We start from the raw sequence: 11,127 nt of genomic DNA, 5'->3' as shown, positions 1-11,127 counted from the left end.
GGGTTGAATCTATCGGTTTGAGTTAACCATGGTCTAACATTGGTTTGGTTAAACTTGACCCGGGTTAGACTCTGGGTTGGGTAATCATAGTTAGTTCATTATTCAAATTGAGAGAATGATTTAGAGCCGTTAGATTTAAGTCCGCCACGTGTCGCACTCTAGAGGGGGAAATAACAGGAAATAATGGATCTTGAAATTGAGAGGAGTAAAATCCATTGTGGATCCTCATGAGGTCTACTGGTTTAAATCCCATTCTTTTGGCTTGTCATTTGCTGGTATTTTGTGTCATCCTAGTTTTAACCATCACACTTACCCTGTTCATTCATGACAATTGTAAATACTGGCTCCGAAGCAGTCAGCATCCAGCAGAGGGATTCTAATCCTTGATTTTTCCTGCACCATCAAAGCATGTAAAATTTTGCTTATATTTTTTTTACTTTATGTATATTTGTTCAGGTTCTTAAGTCCACTGTCAGCTGTTCCCTTGGTAGCTCTAGCTGGTTTTGGACTCTATGAGCTTGGTTTCCCTGGTGTAAGTACAGCATCTCCTTTTTCATATTTGTACATAGTTAATAAAGGTGATGCTTCAGTTTTAGCTTGGATATTTCTTGAGAAGACAATTTTGTTGGTAATTTGCATGTTTAATCTTCCCTGCTCAATATGTTGTTTTCTGAATATTTTTGCCTTTGATTTTTAGGTTGCTAAATGTGTGGAAATTGGACTGTCAGAGCTCATCATATTAATAATTTTCTCACAGGTAATGTTCTTTAATCTATGGCAGAAACCCAAATTTGTTTGATTTTTTTGTCTTCCAATCTGGTTCTGTGAGTGTGTGAGTGTGGAAGTTGTGTAAGTGTTGGTAGGGCAGCAAGGGGTGGGGGTGAGTGTGTGGGTGTGTGAGTGAGTGTAGGGGCAGCAAGGGCTGGGGTGAGTGTGTGAGTGTGTGTATAGGGGCAGCAAGGGGTGGGGGTGAGTGTGTGACTGTGTGACTGTGTAGGGGCAGCAAGGGCTGGGGTGAGTGTGTGAATGTGTAAAGGGGTAGCAAGGGGTGGGGGTGAGTGTGTGACTGTGTGACTGTGTAGGGGCAGCAAGGGCTGGGGTGAGTGTGTGAGTGTGTATAGGGGTAGCAAGGGGTGGAGGTGACTGTGTGACTGTGTAGGGGCAGCAAGGGCTGGGGTGAGTGTGTGAGTGTGTATAGGGGCAGCAAGGGGTGGGGGTGAGTGTGTGAGTGTGTGTAGGGGCAGCAAGGGCTGGGGTGAGTGTGTGAGTGTGTGTAGGGGCAGCAAGGGAAGCTAGAGGTCATAGTTAGAAATTAAGAAAAGAATTTGAGCAAAACAAGGAAATAGGAGAGGTTTAAGAAAGGAAATTTGGGTAGGGATTCGATCCCTTTGGACAGGTTTTTGGAGTTTTAAGATAGTATGGCCTTGCCACTAGAGAAGCTAAGTGGGGGGGGGGGGGGGCGGGGGCAGCGTAGCCAGGGCATGCCTAGTTAAGCTTGTATTTGGCTTACTTTCAAGCTCATGAGGCTATGAACAGAGACCAGACTTTAGCTTTACAACCCATATGGTTTTAACATTAATTTAATGGACAAATGTGATCTGTGAGCATCTAGCTTGTGAGGATCAAACTAAGAATCTTTGACTCTGGCTGGGTATTTCAGTTGATGATTAATGAATCAACACTGTATAGTTTACCTATTTGAGAAAGTTCATGCCCACCATTAAAGGATCACACTATTATGTGTCTATTGACTTAGAAAAATAGGTAATTTGTTCATATGATTTACTTGTTTTTCTTGTTTTAATTTTAGCTTTCACATTGACAAGACCCCAAAAAAATTCAACTTAACAGCTTGGCCATGGGGGATTTGAATTTGATTCCACCCCTTAGATCCTTTTTCTTTCTTTTCTTTCAACTTTTATCTTTTTATTGATTTTAATTAGCTATCTTTATAACCAAGCAATCTAATCCTAGGTAAGAGGAACCTTTCTCTCCATTCCTATTTATCCTTTCTTCCGAGTTCTGACTTTATTTTGGAGAGATAGAGGGAGAAGGGGGGGAAGGTTGTATGTGTTTGTAGTTAAACAAATATGTGCAACAAGAAGGGAATATAAACTTGAGAAAAGATTTCCTTATTGAGGAGTGAGTCAGGACTAATTTATAAGGAACAGCAGTTGTTCCTATTGAGGTGGGATCAGATGTCATTTTCTATGGTGGCCTAGTGTCTAGACTTTTCTTTTCTCAAGTTGGACCCCTCTCTCCTCTCTTCTCCTCTTCTCCTCTTCTCCTCTTCTCCTCTTCTCCTCTCCACTTTTCCACTCTACAAAACTCTTTAAATCTGGCACCATCCATCACTTACTCTTCGAATCAGAATTTTTTGTATTTATTAGATTTAGATCTTCTTCCCAATCTCCCAAGCTGGAGATCCAAACGACAAGTTGGTCAGAGAAAGTCGCACAGAAGTTGCTGCAAAACAAAGCTGAATTTAGCTTTGCCCTTCAGGATGGTGCAAAGAGGATTGTAGGAGACTGCAGGGAAGGATAAGGAAGTACAATGCTGGGAAGGGCCCTTTAATGAAGGGTGTCAACTGGAAGAAAAAACTGAGTACTTGTCTTTCTTAATCAAATTTTTATAAATGAAAAGATCTACCGATGCAGGGTAGAGTACAGAGCAAACTTCGGTGGGGGTGTTTAAGAGAGATCCACCAGATAACTACAGCTTATGATTAGAATGATCTTTCTAATAAATTCAGCTTATGACCCATAAAGGAATGAGGTCCTCAATCAGGCAAGTCAGCAACAAAATTTCCTCCTTTGTAACCCCCAAAATGAAATACATTTTGTCTATGAAAGAATCATCCTTGGATTATATTGCTAACAGAAGAAGAATTAAAAATAAAAAGGATGAGACAAGCGTTGCAGGGTAGAAACCCCAACCATCAAAACCTTTGCTAAAACAGTGGGTAGATGTGTGCCTGTGTGTGTGTGTGTGAGAGAGAGAGAGAGAGAGATGTGTGTGTGTGTGTGAGAGAGAGAGAGAGAGAGAGAGAGAGAGAGAGAGAGAGAACAATATGAAATTCCCAGGACTAACAACCAAGGCATGGTACATGCATCCTCTTTTTACTTCTAATTTGGAGCTTATAGGAACCATACTCTAATCACAAAATTACATGCATGATGCATTACAACTTAAATGTACAAAACAGTCATGAACCAAAGGCTAAACAAACAAAACGCATACACACACAAATCTCAGAATTTAAACCAACGAAAGGAGTTCCTAGTAGCTTGTGAGAGTCTCCAAGAACAGTCTGACAAGAGAAATTTTTCCACAGATTGCAGATAAAACTCTGATAAGGGATTTGCAAAAATAAAAATGTTAGTATTCGTTCAAAATCAGAGAGAGAGAGAGAGAGAGGGAGAAAAAAAAATTACCCCAGACAATAATGAGTCTCCAATCGAGTTCCAAAAAAGCCACCGAACAAGAAATCCTACAGGTTTGTGCTAGAACTATTTTCTCTCGGAGGAAATTTGCATAAAACTAATCTAGGGAAAGTGAAAACAGAGAGGAGTGAAAGAAAACTCTCAAAGGATTGAGAAGATTGAGAAAATATCTCTGAAGTAAACCAGAGGAGATTTAGTAGGGATGAAAGTGGAAGTCGGAGATAATGAACGAATTTCGCGGGAAGATGGATGCGTCGTGTACGTTGGGCTGTAGAAGAGATCGAATTTGAGCGGGGAAATACAAGAGGAAGCGGGCTGAGGAGGGAAACTCAAAGGGTAAATTGAGTTTATCAAAATAGAATGAGATCTCCCAATAATAAAAAAGCGAAGGGAAATTTATGAAACACCCCCTGAAAATGGATCGAAACTCGGATCACCCCCTGAAATTTGAAAATACTCAGATCACCCCCTGTACACTAACAATGTTAGTATGCTATTAGTTATTGGTGTAAAAGGATTATTTTACCCTTGTACTAAATCATTAGAATTAAATTTATAATACTACCCTTCCTTTATCTTCAACCTAAAATACCCCACCCCTTTCCTTGCAACTCCTCCATTGCCGCCTCTGCTTTGCCCTAGCACCGCCACCTCTGCCAACCCATGCTCTCCAACAGAGCGCCACCAACTACGTTTTCCTGAGCGGCATTCTTAGTCGCTACCACGGACTGCTTATCTCCCCCATTCAGATATGGAATTTGATAGAACTCCATGTACGTCTCTAATGCCATTAGCTCCTCCGACAGCCTCTGCAATTCATTTTCCCCTTCCACTATTCCCTATCCAACTGGTTAAATTCCTGGTTTTGAGGCAACAAAATTAAGGGGTAGTCCGATTTAAAGTAAGGGGAATACAAAATACACATTAATTTCAGAGGATCCCAGCCTATTATTCTCATATAGAACTGTATGAGAGAGGACAAATCTTTTGGACCATAATAATGTACCCTCTCTGTCTGGTTTACTAAAAATATCGCAAATCTCCATGGAACTCCATGGAAGGAATAATTTGGTTTCTCAAACTGACACAAGGGTTTGGGATCAAACAAGTTCCAAGCACGCTTCCCCTCATGGGAGGGCAGCCTCACTCTCGAGGAAACTGCACCTCTGCTAATCGCAGACCCAGCAAGAACTGGAGAGCAAACCCTAACCAAGAAGAGAAACCCCACCCTCAGCACGAAGGAAAAAGTGTAACACCTCAAGATTCAGTAAGTGAACTCCTTAACAGTCGAAAGAAACTGAGACTTCGTCGAATAGATTAAACGAACGACCAAGCCCTCCCCTCCGATCTAAAACAGAAGGAAAAGGATGACAATCAAATATTGCTCAGTATGAAAAACCTATTATGAAAAAGAAAATGGCTCAACTGACACAAGGGTTTGGGATCAAACAAGTTCCAAGCACGCTTCCCCTCATGGGAGGGCAGCCTCACTCTCGAGGAAACTGCACCTCTGCTAATCGCAGACCGGGCAAGAACTGGGAGAGCAAACCCTAACCAAGAAGAGAAACCCCACCCTCAGCACGAAGGAAAAAGTGTAACACCTCAAGATTCAGTAAGTGAACTCCTTAACAGTCGAAAGAAACTGAGACTTCGTTCGTCGAATAGATTAAACGAACGACCAAGCCCTCCCCTCCGATCTAAAACAGAAGGAAAAGGATGACAATCAAATATTGCTCAGTATGAAAAACCTATTATGAAAAAGAAAATGGCTCTTTTGAACTCTTCTTCCTGTCTGCTTGAACCTTTATTTCCTTGGCTACATGGATTTCCCAATTTTAATTAAAGGAAAAAAAAATCTTTATTAAAAAAAATGAATTGTGTAAATCTAATAGCAGCGGATGATTTCAGCTCTTCTTTCTGTTTTTTCCCTCCGGTGAACTCCTTGAGATTGAGTTGTAGGTGTTGTGACCAAAAAAAAAAAGTTGCAAGTGTTCTTAAGCCCAGCCATGGTTTCGATCTTGGCTGTGGCGGTGGCAATAGGAAGGAGGAGAAGAAGAGCAGCAAAACAGAGAGGAAAGGGTGGAGAAAGAGAGGGGGAGGGGGTAGTGATGATTGCACGGGAAGAGGATGATGTGGGATGGGGCTGCACGGCAGTAATGGTGGTGGTGGTGGCGGCGGCAACTGCTGGGCAATGGTGGTTGTAGAGGAGAGGGAATATTCCCATTTCTTATTTTAATTAAAGAAAAAAAAATACATGTTGGGTTTTTAGATTTAAGGGTAAAATAGTAATTTACTCTTCTCAAGGGTAGTTTAGGGTTTTTAAAAAATTTAACTAGCTAACTGCATCAGTTAACTAACGGTAGGGTCTAATTTGAGTATAGGGCTCTAATTTAGGGGGTGATTTGAGTATTTTCAAATTTCAGGGGGTGATCTGAGTTTCGACCCATTTTCAGGGGGTGTTTCGTAAATTTCCCAAAAAAAAAACTAAGAGAATGAGATCGTGCTTGGATTTACTTGCCCAAAAAAATTGAATTCGTTGATTAACCAACCACCGTGTATTTGGATTTACTTACCCAAAAAAATTAATTAAAAAGCAGGTACATGGATTTAGTAATGTATCAATCTCAACACCGATCTAGATCAGTCTGTAACGGTTTCGATCGGATAGATATAGCCCTGTATTCTTCCAAACATCAGAATTTTTTTTATATTTTTACCCTTGTTCTTACCAATCTGCTTATATGGATTGGTCAGGGTGTCAAAATCAAACCAAAACCGTTTAACGAAGCCGAATCGAACCCTTTAAGTCGTGAAACCGTTTAATAAACGGTTCGGTTATGGTTTCAAAATTGAGGCCATTTGGTTAAACGGCTTGAGCCAAAGTGAACTGTTTAAAATTGAAACGTTAAACCGTTTAATAAATGGTTCAGTTAAGGTTTAAAAAATGAGACCGTTTACTTAAACGGTTTGAACGGAACCGAACCATTTAACCGAAACTAGACCGTTTAACACACTTAGGAATCAATATCGGTCTCCACCGATATCAATACGAATCAGCCAATCCGATACCAATTCCGCAAACGATGGTTGGGTATGAGAATTCAAAAAGGTATAAGCATTTGTTTTTATGGGTCGACTCTATCGACGTAAAGGTATAAGCAACTTTAAGGGTGTAAATCGATTTGGATTTTGAGATTCAAACTTAAATCGAATTGCTCGGTACGGTTCGACTTGATTTTTATTCGGTTCTGAACATCAGTTCTTATACGATTCGGCTTGGTTCCTATACTCTAATCTACAATATATAAAATAATATATTATACTATAATATTATAATATAATATATATTATTGTTATTATTATTATTATTATAAAATCTAATAATAATATTAATATTATATATATATTATAATGTATTGATATTTTTTTCGGTAGAGTATAATGTATTAATATACTATAATGTATTAATGGGAAAGAGAACGCTACCTGGTCTGGTCCAGCGTGTGGACCCTGCACCTAGACACAGGGCGTGTCGCATCCTCAAGGATTTCCACCTTTCATGGGGACGAGGCGTTCATTTCGTATGGCACTGTGTCTAGATGTAGGGGCCGTGCCCCGCACGTGACTAGGTAGCATTATTTCTCCCTATATTAATATGTTATAATAAACTAGTATCCAAAATTTGTTTGGATTTGGTTCTGAAATTCAATTTGACTTGTTCGGTCTGGTTTCAGTTTTGGTTCTGGTGCAAATTGACACCCTTACGCAACTAGGCAAAAGATCTACACATGAACGCACATCCTTACAAAAAGTGAGGGCTCTACAAGTATTTATTTTTAATTTGGGAGAGGATTTCCACGCAGACGGTGTGGAGAGGAATCTGCACATTACACCAATATGTGTTTTAAAAAAAGTATTATTTATGTGAGACCCACATTTTTAGAAAAAAAAAAAAAAAATTTTATGCAAGAGGCAATTCCTCCACCGTGTAAAAATAATAAACGAAAATTTCAGATATCACAACCATATTCCTCCACTGTGAATATACGTTGTCGTAGACCTACCTTTAATGGCGGTCTTCGGCAACAACTACCATAGACGTCTGCTAAAGTATATTATTTGATAGGTAGAGAAATTAGGGTTGACAAGATGGGGGATAAATGTAGTTATCGTAGTTTTAAATACCGCATCAATAAGTATCTTATATAACTACGATTTTTAAGATTATGTTTCTGCAATTGTAAGGTCCTCTATTATTGCGATGTTAAATACCGTATCAATAAGTATCTCATATAACTACGATTTTGTTTCCGCTGTTATAAGGTCATCTATTATTGCGGTTTTTAATACCGTAGCCATAAGTATCCCCTATAACTACACTTGTTAACTACAGTTTTGTGTCCATAGTTATAGGGTCCACTTTTTACTGCGGTTTTGAATTCCGCAATAATAAGTATCTCATATTACCGTGATTTTTAACTGCGGTTTTGTTTCCACAGTTATAGGGTTCATATGTTACTGTGGCTTTAAATACCACAACGATAAGTATCATATATTATTGAGACTTTTAACTGCGGATTGGTTTTCGCAGCTTCTGAGGTCCTCTCGTGGTGCAGCTACAAGGTCCTCTGTTGCTACGTCTTAAATACCGTAGTAATAAGTATCTCATATTATCTGCGATTTTTAACTACGGTTTTATTTCCACGCATGAGATCCTCTATTATTGCGATTTTAAATACCGAGAATAAAAATATCATATTACTGTGATTTATAATCGGTTTTATTTCCGTAGTTAGAGGGTCCTTTGTTACTCAGGTTTCAAAAACTACAGAATACGTATTCTATATTACTGCGATTGTTGAGTGCACTTTTGTTTCCACAGCTATAAAGGCATTTGTTAATGCGGTTTGTAAATACCGCAGCAATAAGTATCCCATGTTATGGCACAAGAAGAAACCGCAGTTACAGGACATTTATTGCACAAGAAAAAACCGCAGTTAACTATGTGTAGCTACAAGTGTATTTTGTTGTAGTGACTCTTTGGCGCACACACCGGCCCACCAATTGCAGTGACTCTTATCATTCAGGATATTGCTCATTTGGCATTCTATTTAGAATCATGTACTTTTTCGTTTATTCCAAAGGAGGAAAGCAATTTAGTTGACTTCCTTTATAAGAGGGCCCGGTTTTGACATGTAGGGCCATTTGGCCTATTTCCTTTCCATGGCTTCTAGATGCTTGTAATTTGAAATCCATGTGTACTACACATTTTTATCAGTGAAGATTTGTTTACCAAAATAAGATATAGACATGGTTTTCTTTCATATGATTGTAATTATTGACCTTGTAAACAAACCTTAATTGAACGGGTTAATGAAATCATTGTTTTCACCATTTTAATATAGTAAGGGGAAAGTTTTCATACACAGCTGTGTAAGCCATGTATGTGAGAGGGTGGGAGTTTCAAGGCATTAATTAATGGGTGGGGGTTTATGTCTTTTCCAACTCTTTGTGAGAGGGGACACGACCGTGCATGCTTACACGGCCATGTATGAAAACTTCCCCCTTATAGTAATAACATGAAAAAAGAATCCAGGACTTTTAAACTACTCTAAAAATGAGTTTACATATTGGAAACTGCTATTTACATTCCTAGGCATTCCACACAATTTTGAGAAACTAATTATTGGATGGATATCCTTCCCTTAGATTGTTTTCACATCTCTATTGTGTAGCCCAACATGTTATAAGAGTTTTATCTTTTTACTGTCAAAGTTGTGTCAAATTTGAAAATTTTGATGTGTAGAATCTATTTTAAAGTTTTATATTACCATATTGAAGCCTTGCCAGTAGAGTGCAGCCTCACAGGAAGTTTCAAGTTCGATTCTCCCGTTATCACCTGTTAATCTCTTAACTATGAATTAAGGGGAAAATATTTCTACCCGACAATGCCCCTGCGCCCTCTACATCGAGAAGTGAAACGATCACTCCGACCTCCCTTGGATGCCCATGCACATGCTCCCATTGGTCCCGTGCTGATGCTAGGGCCACACAGGCAGGCAGCAAAACCCTTCCCATGAATTAAATATAAGGGCTGATGTTCTCTGTGCCGCAGCCCAAGCTGCGCCCAGACACATGGGCTGGCCATTAGGGCGCCGGAGTGGTCCTTTTGCCCACCCTCATGTGTCTAGGCGTAGCTTGCGCCCCCGGAACAGAGAACATTTGGCCTAAATATAAAGATAGGAAAAAGGTTCACTATGCCACTGGATTAGGGTATGTTGGCACCTCTGTGTATATCTCTCTCATTCTCATGCTCAAGAACCATTTCCCATAGAGATATATGAAAACAAATTTAAGTTACAAAAAAGAAAAATAAAAAGATACACAATTAAAAAAGGAAAAATAAAACAGCTCTAAGAGCCAAAAGGGCCATCCAAGGCTATAGACACAAACAAAACAATATAAATACAAAAACGAGGGACCAAAGATGATGAGTTTTTTTTTTTTTTGGGGGGGGGGGGGGGCAATGCAATCTTGAACTTCAAATATTACATTTCTTCTTACGGTGGGTTCGACAAGAGGGATATCGAGGGAGAAGATGAAGTAGCAGATGATGAGCTGTTTAACTTGGAGGAAACAGTAGTGCCATTGTTGGACGAACTTTGTGATGATGAAATCGAGAATGTAGACATACTTAATGGAGGGGAATTATATGTGGGCACGGGCATCTTACTTGGGAGAATAGGCAGTTGAGACTCAAATTGCAGAACATGAATAGCTTTCTCAATAGAAGGTCGAAGTTTGTGGTCTGGGTGAGTACACCATAGCCCAACAACCATCAAGCACTCTACCTGTCGCTTGTCAAAATCCATACCTGAACTTGGGTCAGCTGCTTCGAGATGTTCCTGTGTTCCATAGAGTTCCCAAACCCAATTTACCAAATTCACTTCACTTGGGTGAAACTCATTTTCAATGGACTTTCTCCCACAAGCAATTTCTAAGAGAACAATCCCAAAGTTATAGATATCAGATTCTTTGGTAGCCTTCCCAGTACTAACATATTTAGGTGCCATGTATCCCGTGGTACCAGCTACATTGGTTGTTTGTGACTCTTTCTCATGTTCTACAAGCCTAGCCAGACCGAAATCCCCAAGTTTAGCATTAAAATGGGTGTCTAGAATCACATTGCTGGATTTAATATCCCGGTGGATGATACATTGTTCACACCCTTGGTGCAAATAATGTAATCCAGAGGCTATATCAAGAGCTATCTTGTACCTCAAATCCCATGTCAAGGAACCCTTATTTCGAAATAGATGGGAATCAAGGCTTCCATTGGGCATGAATTCATACACAAGAAGTAACTCTTTCCGTTGGTGGCTCCAACCAACAAGTTGCACAAGCTTCCTATGCCGCAATCGACTAATGATATTCACCTCTGATGCATATTCTTTTATCCCTTGTTTAGACCCTTTAGAAATCCTCTGCACTGCAATATCCTTGTTGAGATCACTCAAGTAGCCTCTATAAACACCTCCAAATCCACCCTCTCCAAGCTTTTGTTCCTCATCGAAGTTCCTAGTTGCTCGAGCCAATTCACCATAAGTGAACTCCCTAGGTCCAGTGAGCACATCAATGGGCACATCTATGGGCACATCTATGGGCACATCATCACCATCTGCTT

The 11,127-nt window shown here is 39.7% G+C and overlaps 1 protein-coding gene across 1 annotated transcript; it reads right to left on the bottom strand.

Annotated features, from left to right (window-relative positions):
• Positions 1 to 9,958: 9,958 nt before the first annotated feature.
• Positions 9,959 to 11,119, bottom strand: LOC122648356 (L-type lectin-domain containing receptor kinase IX.1-like; the record flags this gene model as incomplete). The annotated part of the gene is made up of 1 exon (XM_043841587.1): positions 9,959 to 11,119. A coding segment is annotated over one exon (1,116 nt), but the record flags the coding sequence as incomplete, so codon positions are not given.
• Positions 11,120 to 11,127: the final 8 nt, after the last annotated feature.

Source organism: Telopea speciosissima, unplaced genomic scaffold (assembly GCF_018873765.1).
Source record: "Telopea speciosissima isolate NSW1024214 ecotype Mountain lineage unplaced genomic scaffold, Tspe_v1 Tspe_v1.0859, whole genome shotgun sequence".
In the NCBI taxonomy this organism is placed as follows: domain Eukaryota; kingdom Viridiplantae; phylum Streptophyta; class Magnoliopsida; order Proteales; family Proteaceae; genus Telopea; species Telopea speciosissima.
Note: the sequence above shows the minus strand (reverse complement) of the source record. Positions and strands in the feature narration are given on the sequence as shown.